Source organism: Eschrichtius robustus, chromosome 3 (genome assembly GCF_028021215.1).
Source record: "Eschrichtius robustus isolate mEscRob2 chromosome 3, mEscRob2.pri, whole genome shotgun sequence".
Lineage (NCBI taxonomy): Eukaryota > Metazoa > Chordata > Mammalia > Artiodactyla > Eschrichtiidae > Eschrichtius > Eschrichtius robustus.
The window spans coordinates 91,124,522-91,145,647 of NC_090826.1; the positions used below are offsets into that span (position 1 = coordinate 91,124,522).

At 34.3% G+C, this 21,126-nt stretch overlaps 1 protein-coding gene across 2 annotated transcripts in view; it reads right to left on the minus strand.

Moving 5' to 3' along the window:
- COL11A1 (collagen type XI alpha 1 chain) overlaps nucleotides 1-21,126 on the minus strand; it is a 208,656-nt gene that overhangs the window by 177,190 nt on the left and 10,340 nt on the right. For both annotated transcript variants that reach the window (XM_068540413.1, XM_068540414.1), the window contains exons 2-4: nucleotides 10,200-10,367; nucleotides 4,697-4,910; nucleotides 1,433-1,595 (exon numbers count right to left, since the gene is read on the minus strand). In XM_068540413.1, the coding sequence (XP_068396514.1) occupies nucleotides 1,433-1,595; nucleotides 4,697-4,910; nucleotides 10,200-10,367 (545 nt within the window). The remainder of the gene's footprint in view (nucleotides 1-1,432; nucleotides 1,596-4,696; nucleotides 4,911-10,199; nucleotides 10,368-21,126) is intronic.

The window sequence follows — 21,126 nt, forward strand, 5'->3', positions numbered from 1 at the left end:
ACAAAAAAATGCTACTTTTAATTTCTGTTGTTTAACTTCCATGGGCTCTGTGAATACGTACAGCAATAGATTAAACTAATGTATGAAGTGAAACCATCCACTGATATATTTCTTCCATATTACTCATTTATGTTCCAGGAAAATAAAGATTTGGATATTACAAAAGTAAGTTTAGTTTGTGAAACTGATGTTCATGAAGAGTTTAATTTTAAAATAGAAATTTGTAAGCCTAAAATTTAATTTGTTTATAATATTCATTCATCTAATAAATAAATACTGATTTATCATTTGTGTGCAATCAATGCCTGATATCAGAGATCTGAGACTATATTATTATACATTGCCTGAATCAGTTTGTCATTAATTTAGCATGATATGACGTGTTAAAACATTTTGTTTAGAGTCAAAGGCTTAGGTACATACTAATGCAGAAACTCAAAAACAAATAGAATCCCAAATAATCTGAAAATGTCACAAATATTAATTATACTTAAAATTATGCCATAGATTATATAACTAAGTACAGGGACACAATATTCTACTGACCCTCTGAATTTACATTTTGCTTTTTTTGAAAATACATACTGTGTGTGTGTGTGTGTGTACATCTCTATGTGTACATATCTGTGTGTGTATATATATAAATATATATATATACACACATTTCAACAGAATACAGCAAATCTTCCATGTAAAACTTGTCTATTAATCCATAATATATTACACAGCTTTACTTTGTTACACTTTGAAAAATAAATTATTCAGAAACTGTATAAAAACAATCATCACAGTAATGACTAATATCTCAGGAGTGCATCCCTTCATGGGGTCTGGTCTGTTTGTTCTGTTAATGATTGACTAAATGAAAATTAAAGCAAGAGTTACCAGGTCCAGTGATTGAAGAATTAAAAGAAAGAATGTGATTATCGTAACTGGCAAATTATAATTGGAAAGGAGCTTTTTACCATGACCTTCACATTATTAAAATAGTGATTTTTAAAAACTACAGTTCATCTTTTGCAGTGTCTCTATTTTACCTTGGAAACATTCACAAAGAACAGAGAAAGGCAAAATATCAGACTTGTACATTTCACTAAATTAATCTCTGAGAGGAGGAAGTGAAGAAAATGTTCTTTTCTCCAAAGAAAATAATACAAAGTACTAAGAGGAAAGTCATTTGCTCTTCCCAGGAGAATAGCATGCCTGTGTTTAAATCAACCAATCTCTGTTAAAGTTTCCCAGGCGTTACAGTCACCATTGTCTACTCATTCTCTTACTGAACAATAGAAAACATCACTGCTACACCCACGGGGGAAGAAAGTAGGTCACCCTTTAGAGTTTACAACTTTGCTTTATAGCATATATTGATTGTTACTGTCAACTCACTTCATCTGATTTAATAATATTCAGCTTAAAATAAAGTTTGATTTACCTCAAAAACTTCTTCATCCAAAATTCTTGTTCCAAAAACTGTAATTCCACTGGTGTCAACGATTGCTCTCTCACTTCTGTCAAGTGGTTTTGTGGTTTTCATCTTACAATCAACAATCATGGTCACGGTTTTCTTCTCCACGCTGATTGCTACCCGGTGCCACCTTAAAAAGCCAAGTAATTCTTTTCTAAGTTCCAAAGATGTTGCCAGACCATTATTCACGTTAAAATACAATGTATTTTAAATTATACACGTAATCTGAAAGTATACAAAATGTAGGCTCATTTATTAACCAGTTAACAGGTGACTATTTACTATTAAGCCAGAACAGTGCTAGGCACTCAAAAAGACACACAAGCACTGTAGGATGCACAGCAGGATTGGCTGTCTATGCTGATAAGGAAGAGACCATCCTTTGCTTCACTTTGTGTTGTAACAAAAGCTTAATCTCACCATGTCCTGATGACGGTATTTGATAGAGATTAGGGGCGGGATATGGAGTAATTAATAGTTTCTATGTACGTAAATGCTTTCTTCCAAAATGGAATTCCACTTAAAAAAATTCTGCTTGAGAGATCCCCTGAGATAGACTGTAAAAGGGTATGTCTGCTAATTGAATGAACGCTCCATCTGGAACAACTGAACGTTCTAATTGCAAGACACAATGTGCTTCTCTGTCTTTAGGCACATTTATTTCAAGTGCTTTCGTTGTCTTTTTCCACTTCAGTTTCAAGACAGTTATAGATCACTAGTGTGGGCCGGATCCAAGACTGAGACACAATATCTCTCCTTCTTTCCAGGGTTGGCAGGAAGTGGGAACATTGAAAGAAAGCATAGTCAACGCATGTGTGGAGTGGGTCTCAATTCACTCTGAAGCCACTGCTCCAGCTAATTCAGGGCAGTGATGACAGACCTGGGGGGAGACGTGGCCAGCCCTCTGGAAACATAAATACCCTAATCATACTGTAAAATGGTGGGTTTTATTAACAGTATCTGGTGCTAACATAAACAACTAAGTGAAACGCACTTGGATTTTGCAAGCCACTCTTTTTCTTTTTCCAAACGGAAAGTGCTAAATTAATACTCCAGAAGTTTCTAGGACTAGATCCATAAAATAAAGTACCCAGAAAGTTGCAGGAGCCTTTCTAACATGTCTGTTTCATGTGACTTGGCATGGCTACTGATGAGGACCAAGTATATTTCCATGTACGCTTAATCTTTCGTCTTTCCGTAGCACTTTCAACTAGCATAGGCATCTATAGGCTTGGTTTGAATTGAGCAAAAATTTACATTAGGAGGCACTTAATACTGTGAGAGTAAAATTTACACATGTTTCTGCCAAGAAGCCTGTGTCTTAAATTAAATCATCTCTACTCTTGTGGGTACGTGCTTTTCATTAACAGGAAATAAAAATGATTTATTTCAATTGTCGAAAGCTGATTAGGACTCTAAACTTGATATTTTTGTTGAATTAATTTAAGCTCTGATAATAATGTAATAATCATGGTATCACATATAATATTCAAAATATTAAATTAACCCGAAGTTTTGGAGTCATTCTTAATTATTCTCTTTCTCTTATACTACACATTCATATCATCAGAAAATCTGTCAATCCTATATTCACAGTATACGCAGAATTCAAAGGCTCACAACTTTGTCCAAGTACCCATGCCTCTCACCTAGACTCCTGACTGGTCCCTGCTTCCACTCTGATGCAACCAGAGTGACCATTTCAAAAAATAAGTCAGATGAAGTTTCTATCTTGCTATAAACTAATATAATACTCTCAATAAAAACTGAAGTCCTTACTTTGCCTCGCCCTGGCCGTCTCTGATCTCATGTCCCAATTTTTGCTTTCTGATTCCCAGTAACCCAGCCACCGCTGCCTCTTTCTTGTTCCTTTCACATATTCTTCACTCTGCCAGGAATGCTCTCCTCCATATCCCCACGTGCCCACTCTCTCACTTCCAATATGTCTTTGCTCAATGCAACTATGCCAAAGAGGACTGCTCTGTCTAAAAGAGTACACTCTACATTCTTGCCCCTGATGTATTTTCATTCATAGAACTATCATCACTTTTCATATGAATTATTAAGGATAATGATGTAAATTACTCATGAAAGCCGTTTTCCCTGCACAGAGATGAAGGTTTTTCCATGGTCCTGACAATGATAGTCTGAGTGTGAATTTTTTTTTCCACCTGAACAGCTATTTCTTTCTCATGTCTACAACCAAATGTCATATTTCCGATAATCTTTTTTTCAGTAGCCTGAATTCAGCAATAAAATACCGAGTAAATTTAATAAACATTTATTTGTCTTTAGCTGCTCCCTAAGTGATAGGCAATATTCACAACACAGAATTCAGAATTCAGCATGATTTTGAGAAGAGTGAGGTTGTTACTGGAAAGTGCGACTACCTGAGTTCAAACCCTATCTCTGCCACTTTTCAAATATATGTCACTTAAACTCCCAGTGCCTCACTTCCCTTATCCGTAAAATGGGTTTATTAATGTTATTTTCTTCCAAGAGTCATGAAAAATTAAATGAGTTGACTATGTATAAAGTGTTCAGAACAGAACGTAGCACATATCGAGTGCTATATAAAGCTTCCTATGATTGTCAATATTAACATGATTGGTAAAGGAAGTCAAATCATCTCATTCTTCTGCTCAAAAAGTCTACAGTGACTTCCTATTTCACTTAGAATAAAATCCAAAGTGTTTACAACCACCTACAATGTGTTATACCATTTGGCCTCCCACTGATTCTCCATCCTCATCATCCCACACTGTTTCTGCCACACTGGCATCCTTGATGTTGCTTAGACCAAATCAGCCACACCCAGAATCAGAGGTTGTGTATTTGCTTTTCCTCCATCTGGAATAGTATGCTTTTAATTATCAGCATGGCATGCACCCCACCTCCTGCACATGTCACCTTCTTAGTGAGACTATCCTTGACCTCACTCCTTAAAACTGCACTCCCCACCATCATCCCCTATTCTCTTCACTGCTATATTTCTCTCGCTCTCTCACTTATCACCATCTGATAAACTATTTATTAGTAAGTTTTTTTATCGTTCATTATGTGTCTACCCAGACTGTAAACTATGTATGATTAGGTATTTTATTGTTTTGTTCATTTCTATATCACCACTCCCTAGAAAACCTGCATCACACTTTATAAATATCTGTTGAATGATCAAATGAAAGAATTGTTTTCAACACAGCTAAAACATTGGATTATTGTGTTACTTACTTTCCATCTGCGATGTTAACAGTTCTAAAGAGGGGGTAGTCTTCTGGGGCAGGTTTTCCAGTGTGGTCTTCATACAGGAAAACAGGTGATCTCCCAACCTCCACACCGATTTGCTGAATACCATGCTCATTATATATAGATAAAAGGAAAGACTGAATTCCTTTTTTGGGTTTTACTGTAAATAATATTGAAAAATCCTCTGGAAAAGTTCCTCCTGGGAAGAAAATGCCAAAGAGTCAAAAATTCTAAATTTCCAAATTATTCCTTGATCACCTTATTATTTTTGAGCTTACTAAGTGGCCTTAACAAGTAACCAAAGTTCAAACAGTAATAACAATACAAATTTAAAAACCAACGGAGAAGGGATTCTATTAATCTTTGTCTGCAACAATTGTTGAAGCTGTATTCAAACTTTACCACCACTCATTTAAAGCACAAGTATTATGTAAAATTTAATTCATGGTTAGAAAACAAGATCATGCCAGTGCCAAGATCGTGCCAGTTCAATATCAAACACACAATAAGCACTTTTAAAACACTTAAGTAGAAATTCTGGTGTAAGATTTGTATTTTCTGCCCTTATCTAATCTGTGGCCATCTATCCTCTCTTTAAAGTGCCATTGTAAGGACACAACATATGAAGGTACACTTTTAGTCATCTCTTCAAAAGCTAAAGAGTTTCGGAGCAGTTTTTCCTATCACACAATGAAGTTTCACTAATAAAAAGCTTATGTCATTATAAGTCAGAACTTTTAGATACTTGGTTAATTTGATTCTAAATGCAAGAAGGAAGTTGTTTGTTTGTTTGTTTGTTTTCTTTTCCCTCTCATCATCATATCCCAAATATCCAGCATTGGGCCATATCTACACAAGTTCTTAGTAAGCATTTATTAAATAAATATATAAATTAAATGGTTACTCAGGTAGTTAAGCAATGACTATTGTATATTTTTTTATAAAAACACTGCATATAAAATCGTGGGTTCTATTTTTCAAAAACAGTTTTACATATATATCTTATTTAATCCTTTTACTACCCTGGGACAAAAGTAAAGCAGGCATTGTTATTTGAAGGATGAGATTATTTAAATTAAAAAGTTTTCCATATGCAAAACTGGTGTATATGTGCATATGAAATCAATGATATCTGGGCCAACACCAAGAGATTCCATATTCAGTCCATTCATTCCATATTCTATTATGTATAGTAGTATAAAATCATAAAAATATATGAATATGACTGCCTTGGATTCAAATTAAAAAAACTGTAGGAGACTAGCAATTTTACTTCTAAGAATTTACAGAGGTGATAAGGATGCTTATATGTAAAGATATTATGTTAAGTCAATTCATCAGAACACTATTTATAATCATAAAATGTTAAAATCACCTGTAATGGTTGGGACTGGTTAAATAAAATACAAAACATTTATATAGTGGAAATCTATGCAGCCACTTAATGTAGTGGAAAGATGTCTTATGAAATGGAAATTATTTAAAATGTTGTGGAAAGTAAATAAGAATAGGTCACAAAGAAAACAGCCAATTGATGTTAACTATTTGGTTCTAATCTATCTATCTAGAATCTAGATAGATATTTCCAAACTAAAAAGCGTTTATTTAAAATTCTCAATTTTAATTTTTAAAATAACTTACCAATAATACAACTTCACTATATCACAAATATATCATAAAAGCCTTGCTTTCATGGCAAAAAAAAAAAAAAGATATATATATAGAGAGAGAGAGAGAGGGAGAGAGAAAGTTTTGTTTGATTAGATTTGTGTCACAGATATATCCAATTTTATATTCATGAAAATCAATAGAGAAAAATAATCATGTATATAAAATTGAAAGGTAATAAAACACATCAATTAACAAAAACACCTTTTAGCTGCTTACACTACAAATAAAAATCTAGGTAATTCAGCTTATTATTGAGGAAGCTCCACAGCAAATAAGTGTTTTCTTCAAATGAATAGCTCAAAATGTTGAGAATTATAGGACTTCTTTCCCTAAATACCTCAATTTTCAAATATCTCATACATTGAAAAATGATGCTAAAATATTATGAGGTGGAGAAAACAATATCTTTTTCATTTTTGCAAAAATATTATGAAATAAGATCTACATAGAGACATTTAGAAAAAGAGGAATTTCAGAAAATAGTATATTCATATAAGGCTAAATAAGTTGTAACAAATTTTAATTAATCATCCAATTTATATAACACAACTTTTGAAAATTGTCAATTTCAAACTACACTGCGTAAAATCTTTCAATTATGGAAGTATTTCCCAATTTAAAATTAAGCAATAAGGTTTTAATTATAATCTTTACACTATGACCTTTAAAAAAGAAAATTTAGTTGTCTAAAAAATCATGACGATGTCAAAATGTTCACAGTATAACCTAGACACCTACCTTAGATTCCTCCCTATTAGATACTAATCAAAGTTGTTCATAACCAACTAAATTTATCAGAGAGAATTCACTATGAGATAAGTTCAACAGCACAAAGTCAACCACTTAAGATGTGAAATTTTATCTAAAATAGTAGTGATCAGTATATATGATACAGATAAAATGTGGAATTTTGCAACTTAAATAATATGTTTTGAAATCTATAACTACAAACTAACAATAAAGCATCCTCTCTGTTAAATGACTGCTGTTAAAGAAAAAATGTTACTACTACCTTTAATAAGTGTGTATACATAAATCCTATACATGTGATAATACTCATAATTCCCTCTGAGTATATCAGATTCAATAGTGATTTTTTTTTTTTTAGACTGAGCATTGGGATTTTATTTATTTATGGCTGTGTTGGGTCTTCGTTTCTGTGCGAGGGCTTTCTCTAGTTGCGGCGAGCGGGGGTCACTCTTCATCGCGGTGCGCAGGCCTCTCGCCATCGCGGCCTCTCTTGTTGTGGAGCACAGGCTCCAGACGCGCAGGCTCAATAATTGTGGCTCACGGGCCCAGTTGCTCCATGGCATGTGGGATCTTCCCAGAGCAGGGCTCGAAGCCGTGTCCCCTGCATTGGCAGGCAGATTCTCAACCACTGCACCACCAGGGGAGCCCTCAATAGTGATTCTTAAAATGGGCTTTTAACATCAACAGATACTGCATCCATGAATACATTCGATATGAAAAAAGCACAATAACTTTATTATATGATTTTAATTTTTAACTTGTGGTCAATATATTTCCATGCAGAGTATGTCTCCGTTTAAATAAAATCTCTTTCTGATGTAGCTTAGTGGTTGGTAGGGTTTTTAAAGTGAGGAGTGAAGGTCATTTGGCATAGTGAGGAAAGCCCACTTTAGTCTAAAAAAACCCCAAACTGTCTCTCAGCTTCACATCATCCACAGGTTCTGTGATTATATTCAAATACTTCACTTTTCTAACTCTTAATCTATAATTTGGGTTTAAATATTCCCCTTTCCAGGTGGTTATGAACGTAAAGATCAATATACACAGTTTCTTGCATAGCATCCGTCCTACAGCAGGTGTTCTAAAGAGGCCAGATAGAATTTGCAAATTACAGCTTCTATTCAGTTCACAGGCACAGAGCTCTCAGATATTTAAATTCAAGGTCTCAGATTGGGACTTTGGAGGACATATACCTTAATTCTACAGAGTATTATGACAATCTGAAAACCCTTATCCCCACCCCAATATTGAAGTTTCCAATGATACTGCTTACTTTATTCATTGGAAAGAAGCTGCTATTTTGTGTTTTAGTAATGGAAGAAAAAATATTCCAAATAAATTTTCAAAGATAGTTTTTACTATTTTTTATAGAGAATATTATTCACATTTTCACTGTTCAGATTTTTTTAATGGTGAATGTGTCATTGGTAATTTTTATTAAATGCCCTTTAGTATTATTTGACAAGAAGCTCTATCCTCTAGGAAGATAAGCCTATAATCATTTGCACGGGGAAAAAATGAGGTCTTTACCATAGATATCTCTTCCTATCTGAACTACTCATTATTAGAATCACATACCTAAGACACAATGTTTTGAGAAGAGGGAAAAATGTTGATATATTCTGTTAACTGACATGGAAGGAGATCCTAGAGACATAGGTTGTATTCTTTTTCCAAGATAAAACAACAGAAATAATCAAAATAACTACCACACTGGAGGACAGAAAAACTGCCCTGAGATGATAAGCCAAATATAAAATATTATAAACTAAGTTCTTCAGTATTTCTACAGCATTTCCAGTAATCTATTTTTTTCTCTCTTGAAAATTCCCATCCTTTTCCTATTTCTGCATTAGAGTGCAAATAAATAGAAAAGCAGCTTAGTTTTTACTGTTTAAAACTTTCACATTTGGGCTTCCCTGGTGGCGCAGTGGTTGAGAATCCCCCTGCTGATGCAGGGGACACGGGTTCGAGCCCTGGTCTGGGAGGATCCCACGTGCCGCGGAGCAACTAGGCCCGTGAGCCACAACTACTGAGCCTGCGCGTCTGGAGCCTGTGCTCTGCGACAAGAGAGGCCGCGATAGTAAGATGCTCGCGCGCCGCGATGAAGAGTGGCCCCCGCTTGCCACAACTGGAGAGAGCCCTTGCACAGAAACGAAGACCCAACGCAGCCAAATATAAATAAATAAATTAATTAATTAATAAAAACAAACAAACAACTTTCACATTTGATTTGAAAAATATTTCATGGATTTAATAACCATTTTAATTTTAGTTTGTCAGAAAAATTGTGCATTAATAGTCTTTATATTTGCAGTTTACTTTTGTCCACCACAAATTATTGCAAAACAGGAAATATTTTGGAAGAACCAATGATTTATCAAAATAAATGTATTTTCAAAAATATTTTAAAATGTTCTTTCCCAAAAAATATGCTTTCTTGTTTTGTTAATTTTTAGTCCCTTGATTTATAATTTTTCTATTGTTAGAAAACAGTTTTATGTGAAAATAGGGAACTCAAATTCCTTCAGGTGAAGACAGTAGAGGATAATATGAAGAATTTAAATGATAAATTGTTTCTGAAAAGATCCCAAAACACCAAAAAGGGATACTTGATAATACAGACAATATTGGCCTTGGCAACAGACAAACCCTGCATTAAATATTGGCCTCCTGTAATTTGGACAAATCAGAGAGTCTCAGTGAAACTCAATTTCTTCTGTTAAATAGGAACAAGGCCACTCAACTTAGTGCAGTTGTAACAAAAAATAATCAACATGTATCCAATAGCAGGCAAGTACTCATAACAAGTTACCTGCTTAGAAAATGTGACACTCAGAAATTGTCATTTCACTACTCAACTCCCTTTCCCTACATTATCATGATTTCTAGATAATTAGCACTATTAGGTCATTTAGTGTTTTCATGGACAGAAAGAAAATATTCACTGAGTATTTTTCAAACTATTATGAAAAATCCCCCCATAATTGTGCATTATATAGCATAATAAAAGGGGATAATAATAATTAGCAAAGCAGCAGTAGTTGTAGTAATAAAGAGAACATACCTGAAAATAACTGTTTTGTTGGGGCACTGAGTTGTGCTTGCTTTGAAACTCTGTAAGCAGTATCTGAACCTTTTGAATTCTTTCTGTTTGTGCAAAAGCCCATTGTTTTTGATATTCCCTCTGGAGAACTGTGAAAATCTAGAGCTTTTAGTACATCAACTGGAGCAGCTGAAAAATAAGTTAAAAATAGGAAAACGTAATTGAACAAATAATCTAATATAAATATGAGTATTTTTTAAACAGAGGAAATAGTTTATAGTCCTACGTCTCAAATCTATTTATCTTTTGCCATGCTTCTCTAACATTTAGGTGGGGGGCTAAGGAGTGGAGCAGCAAGTAAAATATAAACTGTAACATTCTCAAAGTCAAAATATCTCAAATCAGAAATCAAATTACACAGAAGCAAAGAGATGTTGAAAAAGCCAGCATCTGTATATATTCCATTAATTTCTAACAGATTTACTATTCAACTATTCATAATCTAAACAAAGGTGATTCTGAAGATTCAAATTCACAATAAATGTTATATATAAATATTGTAAAATGTGCAGTTACTAAGCCATATTGTATACCCAAAGATAAGTTAAAAGATGTTTAAAAGAATAGGTAACAAATATAATGCTCTAGTTTTGAGTGCTTTCCTATGTTAGTTATTTACAAAGTATATGTATATATCTGTGTATTTGTGTGTGCCTTTGTAAATGTGCATGCATGTATGTGTCTATGCATAATTTCTTGTTCTTAATCCTCTACATTTGCCAGAGTAACTTCATGTACACTGCTTCATGCCTTATGATTTAGATTTAAAGTCCCTGGAGATAAGTAATTTTTTTTCCCCTTTTATGTAGCCCTAGGGTGTCTAACACAGGGCTAGAAGCATAAATTGGCAGAAGCATAAATTTCCCATTCCAATCCGTTCCAGCTACCTCCTGCTACCATGAAGCGGTCAACATAAAATAAGTTTGGAACCTTAAACTTTCCCTTTGCAAGTGTAATCCTTTTGGATAAACTTGATGTTTCACACAGCTTTATTGGAATATAACTCACATACCATGCAATTCACCCATTTCAAGTATGCAATTTATTAGTTCTGGTATATTACACTTCTTAAACTATTCATTTTCTAATTGTGGTAAAATATACACAACATAAATTTTGCCATTTTAACCATTTTAAAGTATACAATTTAGTAGCATAATTACATTCACAATGCTATGTAACCATTACCAAAATCTATTTCCAAAACTTTTTTCATTACCCCAAATAGAAACTGTTTAACCATTAGGTGATAACTCCCTACTCCCCTCCTCTGCCCTGGCTCTGATGACTGATAATCTACTCTCCATCTCTATGAAGTTTCCTATTCTAGAAATTTCATATAAGTGGAATCAGATAATATCTGTCAAAGTGCTAAACACAGACGTACCATATGCCCAAGCAATGCCACTCCTAGGTATATACTTAAGCAAATGGAAAGTCGGGGCTTAAAACAGGCACCTGTATGAGAATGTTCATTGCAACATTATTCACAATAGCCAAAAGGTGAAAACAACCAAAGTTTCGATCAGTATGTGAACAGATTAACAAAATGTGATAATATACATACAATAGAATATGATTCAACCAAAAAAGGAATGAAGTTCTGATACATGCTACCACATGGAACCTTTGAAACGTTATGCTACATGAAATAAACCAGACATAAAAGGACAAACGATTTTTTAGACCCTCGAATTCCCTGGTCCACAACTAAATATCTGCATAATTCACTAAGCAAGTCAAAACATGAATGATGTGGTGTAAGTATTGTTATAAAAACAGACTTAGGACTCCATATTACTCAATACACTTATACTCTATTGAATTTTTATTTTATTCAAAAATAAAAATATTCAGAGAAGGCCATGTGTTAGCTAATGCATCACTGAGCATGTCTGAAACATAGTCCTGACTGCAAGTATTTAGATTCTAATTAAGGAGGCCCCAATAATTACATAGGAGGCAGTATCTATAGTTTTATACAGATACACACAGTACTCTTTTGTTTAGAAGGAAAAGAGATCACTTCTGGCTGAAAGTGAGACCAATATTATTGATTTGAAAAGTTTCAGTTCTTAGTTAAAAAAAAATAGAATTGCCACCAAATTTCAAAATATGTTGGGTTTTATAAGTACACTATTTCTGGGAGGACTTAGAATGAAAAAGGGACTGAGTGTAAAATCAGGAACTACCATCAGCTAAGTTTATCACACTCCACAAAATAGACAGTGACCTGCAATAGAGTGGTGTTCTTTGAAAATTACAATGTCAATTAATACTTTTGTTATAATAAGTAGAGTTAGTTATAGAATGTATGAATGGATGATCGAATGAGTACGTGAGAAACGTGCATCTGGTCACTTCCTCAGTTAATTAAATTTTAGGCATATTAACTTCTATATGTACAAACATATGTGAATGAAGCTTTATATAATTTGCCTTTTACCTTATAACAAACGTACTTTAATAATAACGACTGTCTACCTATTTCATCAACCTTCTGAATGAAAATCAACATATTATCCAGTAGACTACACATCATTCCAAATAATTAAAAAGAAAAAAAAAACCTTTTTTTATGGAAATCAGACATATTGAAGGGATCATTAACCCTATCAAATATGATCCCATTTAATTCAGCCTTGGAATATTTAAAAGAATAATAACAACTTTCAAGAACATTTTTTGCAGGACTCCTGCTTTCAATGGCCAATTTTTTTAGGCCAATAGGATACCTGACTATTTTTACATTCTTTTTTTCTCTTATCATAAAGCTAAGAAAATAATAACTATATTAACTGCCAGGCCCAGAGAGCCTAACATGTGACAGTCCTTGGGCTAAGTTCTTCCTAGCATTAACCGTCAAAAACTTTGCAGGCCGTGTGTTCTTATCCCCATTGTGCAGATGAAGGAATTGAGAACCAGAAAGCAAACTATGGATACTCCTAAAGTCTGTGCAAAGTCAAATCTAGGTTCATTCCACTTCATCACCTTCATTGCTATAGCCCATAAATAAAAACACTGTGAAAAGTAACTTAAAACATAAATATAATATATAAGATTATCTTGAGCCAGTTCATTGATTCCTGATGTTTATATTTGCTTTAAATTAAACTAAATTCACACTTCAGGGATAAATTACTCTGAAGGAGACTGTTTCTAAAAGCACAGCATCTTATCTGCTTATTTTATCTTATCTTCTTGCTCTGAAGCCATTAGCAAAAGTACATCTGAATAGGGTAAAGACTCCAGGATCCACAAGAACACAGCTATGAAGGCTGTAATCCTTCTGTAAAGAAAAGGTTGCAGCCCCATGGTCACAGCCCCAACTCCATATCAGTAAATAATACATAAAATGGACCACACCTTTCCTTCTCTCCAAACTATCTTTTAACAGGATGACCTTTTCCAGGAGCACAGGTTTTGTCACATTTGTTAGTTCCTACTTTGAAAGCAATGTGATAAAAACACACTCCCTCTACAGGATTCAAAATAAGCGCTCTATTTTTAAAGACTAAACAAAGTTCTATGTAGAGACATATGATACGAAATAAAAATTCACTCTACAGAAAACAATCAAGAAATAGGGATATATAATAAAGATTGCAAATAGTTTTTTTTCTAAAAAGTCATATAAAGTTACAAAACTGTAAAACTCAGTTAACCAAGTCTTAAAGATTTTTCCTTTCAAGTAAACTAAGTAATAAATTAAGTCACTTTGAAATCTGCCTCTTATTTGATATCATAATTATAGCATTTAACAAATTTTCATAACATGGGTTCGATGGTTTTATACACACACACACACACACACACACACACACACACACACACGGGGGGAACTATTCTTCATATTTTATTAACTGAACTTCAACAGTTTAAAGATTAAAAGCAGTAATTTATTATAGCTTAACTCGATATATCTAAAAAACTAATTTTGATATTCAAAGCAATTCCTAAATGTCCCTAATATTTTAATTGTTTCTATGTCGCCAATCCTTATGGCACAGATTATGATTCTCATTTCAGAAGTATCCAGTCAGCACAATATTTGTTCAATAATATTTTTCCTGCCTTTTATTGCATATTTTTTTGTTTATTAAATGGGAAAATAGGATAGCAGACTCAGTGCATTACGACAATAGCCATTTAATTGGTTTCAATGCCTTTTCTCATCAATCTGCATACCACAGCTTGAATGAGCTTCCAAAGCTCCACGCCTCAAGTCATTTTGCTTAAATTCCTTCCGAGAACCCAACTAACTTCCAGATGGTACGCACATACCTTGCATATAAAATCTTAATGATCTGGACACACTCACATATTCTTCCAGTTCCATGCTACTGCATCTCCATCCTTGTATCTCATTACCCCTTAATTCTTTCCTCACTCAGTGCTCTAGCCATACTGGACTCAGACTTCACAGACTACCCACCATGTTCCTCCTCCTGTCTCTGAGCTTTCATAAATCCTGTTCTGAGGAATAAGTACAAGAAATAATGTGCAATCTCTTCCTGAAAGCATTCCCTATCTCCCAAAGCTGGGTTAGAAATACTCACCTCTGTGATAGTGCTTTTCACACTTGGTTTTTAATTATTTGCCTACACTTGACTTTTTTCCAAAACTAGAAGAGAACAGGTATACACACACACACACACGCACACACAGACTATATAAAATATCATTTAAACGTGAAACACAATCATGTGAAACATATAAAAGCAACTTCCTCTGAAGTCCATGGGGCTCTCTGGTCTTGAAATGAAAATTTGTGAGGGCCTAATATGTCTTTCCTATTGTGTTCTGTTGATCTCTTAAACACCTCCATTCATTCATTGATTAGTCTATCCCAGGTCTTTAATCCTTTCTCCTTCATGCCTCCAGCGTCTACTTAAATTATTGTTGTAAGGTCACCCAATGCTTTGACTGTTTAGTCTCTAATTAATTCCTCCTTTAAACTTCTTCACGTACTCCCATGACCAGTAAGTAGGATAAAGCAGCGATGCACAGTGTTGGAAAGCCAGACTGGTTTGAATCCCACCTCTGGCACTTAGCATCTGTGTGATTTGGGCACGCTACTTTACTGTTTTGTGCCTCAGTTTCCACATCTGTATAACGAGAATAATAAAAAATATCTACCTATTAGAGTTTTTGTGAGAACTAAGTTGGTATTTGTAACAATGCCTTAGAACAGTGGCTGGGAAAACTATGCTTATGGTTTAAGACCTCCTGCTGTCTATTTTTGTATGGTACACGAAATAAGAATGTTTCTACATTTTTGCACGGTTGAAAAAAAATTAAAAGAAGCATAATATTTTATGACACACGAAAATTACATGAAATTTAAATTTCAGTCTCCACAAATAAGGTTTTTATTGTAAATACAGCTACAGCCATTCATTTATATATTGTCCATAGCTGCTTTTGCACTACAACGACAGAGCTCTGTAGCTGACAGAGACCATGTGGCCCACAAAGGCTAAAATATCTACCATGTGGTTCTTTTAAGCTGAGTCTTGAATGATAGATTCATCAATGAAGAGGAAGGTGATAGGAATATCAAATATGACAGCACAGATACAAGACAGTACAGAGTTCAAGAAAATGGAACTAGTCATGTCCTGACAAGACATCAATACGGAATAAATTTAGATGTTCAAAGTCTCCCTGGGGGCATCATGGCTGCTGAGGACTTCTTGAGAAAAATCACATCTCCGCCATGAACACTCACAGCCACAAACTCCAAGTGAGACATCTACACTAACTCCTATGTGCTCCCTCAACCCCAAATTTTATGGTTCAGCTGAAATAAACTTCTTTCAGTTTCTAAAATTTACTGTATTCCCTTTGTTGGAGATTTTTTTCAATCCTTCATCAATTGACTAAGGATAGTTGACTGTTTTTTTCAACCCTAACTGTCAGTAGAATCTCCTGGCAAGCTTTTAAAACATATAGATGTCTGGGTTGGCATGGGGCCCAGGCATTCACATGTTTTAAACATTTCCCAGATGAGCCTAATGGGTAGCTGGGGTTGAAACCTGGTGAACTCAGACCTAATCAATCTTTTGATATCAACCTAGCCATGACTTTCTTCAGGAAATCATTTCTTATCCCTCCCAGGCTGGGTTATGTGACCCTTTCATATGATCCCAAGTGCCCCATATACCCCCTTGGTTAACTCCATGCTCTATTTTGTTTGTTTGCTTAATTATCTCATTTTCACTCTAGGTTGTGTGCTCTCAGCCACGGTGTATGTCTAAATTATGGTCTTGATTTCCCTGTTACATACTTATGCCACTAATTTCTTTCTCTCTCTCTCTTTTTGCTAAGCTTGTAATTTATTGGTTAATGCCTGCCTCCCCTGATAGATTGTAAACCCTCTGACAGCAAACATCAGCACTATTGACGTTCACTGCAGTATTCATAAATAACATAGCGGCTGACACACAATAAAAAATCAAGAGAAATATGTTTAATGAATGAATGAATAAGTGAGTAAATGGGCAGCCACATACTGCCTCAGAGTTGAAGCTTCTTTCTTATTAGTCTCAGAAAAAAAAGGGTTGAAAGTGACCTTTACAAACAGCACCCTGAAGACCTTGACAAGTCTGGTTGTTTCCATTTGATTCAGGTATGGCAAGAACACAGGTCTGAAGTGACCTTCCTAAAGTATGCTAGATGCTTTCCCCACTACTAGGGAGTCACTTATCCTCACCTTGTACCTCACATCACAGGTCATACATGAAGCATATCATTATAGACAGAAATAAAAACAAAATAAAGCACAGAGTTATAAATCATCTTCCACCCAGTTACGAAATGCTTTGCTGCTCTAGATAAGTATAAAATAACCAGGAGTGCTACTGTGTTTATGTAGTAGTGGGATGCAGGACTGGCAAAAGAAAAAATGAGAGAGAAGTGACTGTTATAATTTAACTACTACCAACACCCTGCTATATTTCAAAATCATAAGAGCCCTTAATAAAGAATCTAAAATGTAGGATATGACAAGTGTATAAAAAACAATTAACAACTCAGTTTCTGCAGTTGGAACAGCACAACTTCTAACCCAAGTTTGGTATTTATTACTTGTATAACTTTGGGTAAGCTACTTACTCCTCTAAGAGTTAGTTTCTTCAACTTAACCAAATTTTGAGAATTAAATGAGATAAGGCATTTTAATCTCTGAGGATAGTGTCTAAGCACTCAATAAAAATATTACCTGAAAGCACTATTTCATCAAAATTTTAACCTTTCTGAACATCTCTAACAGTCCCAGTGAGTGCCACCAGTGTTTTCCCAGAGCTATAATTCACTAGATTCCTGTTATCCATTTCCTCTGACTACCTTGGGAAATCTCTTTACAGTCGAGTAGAAGACTGAACAGTTTTCTATCTCTAAAGGTCCATTAGCTATCATCCATGAAGATTATGCAATGCTTAGCAATCTCTCCGGCATGATTTTATGTTATTCTAGGGACATACAACCCCAGGAGGCTTCCTGGAACTTCGACAGCTTAAGCTATCATGTTCACTGTTCCATTACCACCCTGTAGCACAACTTGACATTAATACACTGATATCATTGCAATTTTTTCCTTTTCAATAATTTTTTCTCTGCATCTCATAGACATTGATATAACTATAGATTAACCCTGACATGTTATTTATTAAAAGGTTTTTTTAAAAACTAATATTTTATTGTCTTTCCTCTGATACTATTCCTTCATTTATTTCAAACCCACATATGCCACATACAAATCTTGTATTATAAACTAACATGAAGTATTAGAAAATAAAACATATCGACCTCAATTCTCCCATATTTAAAAAGGTGTGAAAGCTCATCTTTAAATGCCTATATGGCACAAATAATGTCGATATAAATCACCTAAGTGTCCTAAGTCTCTACACAACTATTTTTGGCTTAAATTACCAAACTTTTTTGTCTGTATTTTGCGATCTAACCATTGTAGTCAAAACAAGTGCAAAATGGGAGAAATGAACTGCTTGACTACATCAGTAAATTGTAAGTATATAAGATTATAGATGTATAGTTTACATTAAATATTCCTGGGTATGGGAAGGTTTTAGACTACATTTTCCCCAAGGGGTTCTATAATAAACTTAAATGTTTTGCCATTTTAAACCTATGTTTAGAGTATATATTTCCCTACAGAAAAAAAAAAGAATAAAATAAATATAAGCATCTCAAGGCTCAGGTTTTTGAGAAGCAGTCTCTTATGCTTCTTGGAAAAAATGAGTATTTGATATTCAAACAAAGAAAAACATCAAATTGAGAAAGCCATGGATGAAGATGATATAAAACAGGAGCCTAGAGTTTTAGGAATTTTACAGTTAATTTTACCAATCCAAATACCTACAAACCTATTGGTACTACCATTTCAGAAAATAAAAACCAATGATCAAATGTAAATGTACTTCCTTAGAGCTCCGTGAAAATACCAGTTGTTGTTTTTTTTTAAATCAGTTACACAGTGAAATTCAAAATTGGAAAGATCAGGGAAAAAAATACATAGTAAAATACTCTGAAGTGTAACTAATGGAAAAACATGACTCCCATCAAAATCAATTGTATTCACGTCCAAATGTTCATGATTTATTCTAATTCTGACCTATCTAGTGGTTAAAAGAAATCCATAAAACACAGAATCCCAGATTTAATGTTGATTAGGAATAATAAATGAATTTGCTTTGAATAGCAACATGTGTTTACATTTTCTTGATAATATCTAATCTGTAATTGCTGTCTAGGTCTTCAGTTGGGAACATCTCCCCTCTACTTTCTAAGTAACTACAAGTCTTGCCTCATTGTTCTGTTAAACCAGTAAAATAAAGTGCAAACTCCCATTACCATTTCTAGACAACTATAACCTCTTAAGACAACTGGATCAATGTGTATGGTGTCTATCAAATAAGTAAAGTGCTTTACTGTCTTATTGACTATATCTAAATAGGTAAAATGAAATGAAAAGCCATGGGAATTATTTGGGTAAATATGGCTTAGAAGCTGCCCAAACAATTTAAGGCAATATTTGTACTCCAAAATTATCTAATTCTACATTTTATATTAAGCCTTAAAATAAAATCTCAACACTTAATTTAAATGTCATTACTTTTTATAAATGACAAATATTTGAGTAGTACCAAGGAGAAAAATAAATCAGTGAATGAGTATAGGGAGGGTTAAGGAGATATGGATTTTAATATAAAATAAGAAAGACACGAAAAGCCTCAATAAGAAGATGATGCTTGGGTAAATTCTAGAAAGGCATAAGCTGTTCCTCTATCCTGATATTTTTACAGAATGGCATTGTAAGCAGTTCTTTGTACAGTAAGTACAAAGAACCTGAGATAGGAGTTGACCCAAGACATTGGTGGAAATGCAAGGAGACAAATATATCTCCTGCAAAGGAAATAAAAGGGGTATAAGAGATGAGGTCAGAGAAGTAAGAGTGAGGGCATGTTGAAGGCAGCTTGTATAGGTCCTGTGGGATCTTCAACAAGCTTGGATTTTGTTCCAAATGAGATGGAAAACCATTGGCAGTTAAGGGGAGAGGAACATCAACCAACTAATTTTTCAGAAGACTGTGGTTGTTGTGTTGAGAACAGACTCTAGGGGCACTGGAGTGGAATCAGAGAGCAGAGAAACAACTGCAGTCTTCTAGAGGTAAAATTTTGTTGATATTGTTTTCTTGGACTGAGAGATGAAGAACTTTGTGAGATTATGGATATATTCTGGAGACAGAGCAGATCAGAGTGGAGTATGAGAGAAAACGAGCCAAAGATGACTCCAAGTTTTTTAGCTCAAACATCATGACTGATTGTGTTGCCATTAACTGAGACGGGGAAGACTGAGAGGAATGGATTTCCGGAGGAGAGTTCTGCAATTCAGTTATGGGCATGCTAATTTTGAGATGACTTAATAATGCCATTGGAAGTAGCTGAATAAGCAGCTGAGTGAGTCTATGAGTCTGAAGTTCAGGGGCAAGGTTTGGGATAAAAATAAAACTTTGGGAGTTGACAGCCTATCAATATTATTTTAAACTATAACTAACTCAATTAATGATATGTTTTTTAAACGCCATTTGATATAACTTTCCCTGAAAGAAATCATTATGACTTAAAAATGCTTATAATAAATATTTTATTCTCTCATATAATCAAAATAGAGACCTTGGTCCAACATATTAATCTTCAGAAACAAAAATCACTATTTACACTTTATGTTCTAAAACATGCTATAATTTGTTTAATAACAAAAAAAATCACATTTTAAGGTTTAAAAATGTTAGGCAACTTTGTCTCATAATAGACTTTATAAATGTGTACATGTTTGCTTAACATACTCCTTTATAAAATAAAAAGATTATTCATTCATATATTTTTCAACTTTATAATGGCCATAACTCCGTATCAAGTGTGACTTAACTGTACTAATTATCATTGAGAACCCCAGGTGACTTTACAGTGGGTTGGCTATTCCAGAAAAAGCTGCGTGGCTCTCTACTTCCCTGGTTATTTGTCAGAGGATCCAATAGTTGCAACCAATTGGAACCACTTAGTAAGTATAGATATCAAAGTATGCACTGACCATGCCACCTTAGCAGCCTCCCTGTACTTTTAAATTAGTCACATGAATCTATTCTATCCAGAAAACTATACCCATATGGTCTTGTGTTATGTGGCCCCTGCCCACATCCCCAACTCCAGCACTCTCCTAGTAACACACATACTCCATGAGAATGGAGGCTGGCAAACCATCTTTGTAGTCCTGGCATCTAACATAGTGACTGCACATAGAAGAGAGTCATTTAATTTTCTCAGTTATTAAACAACCTCAATCCTGAACTTTCTCATATCATCAA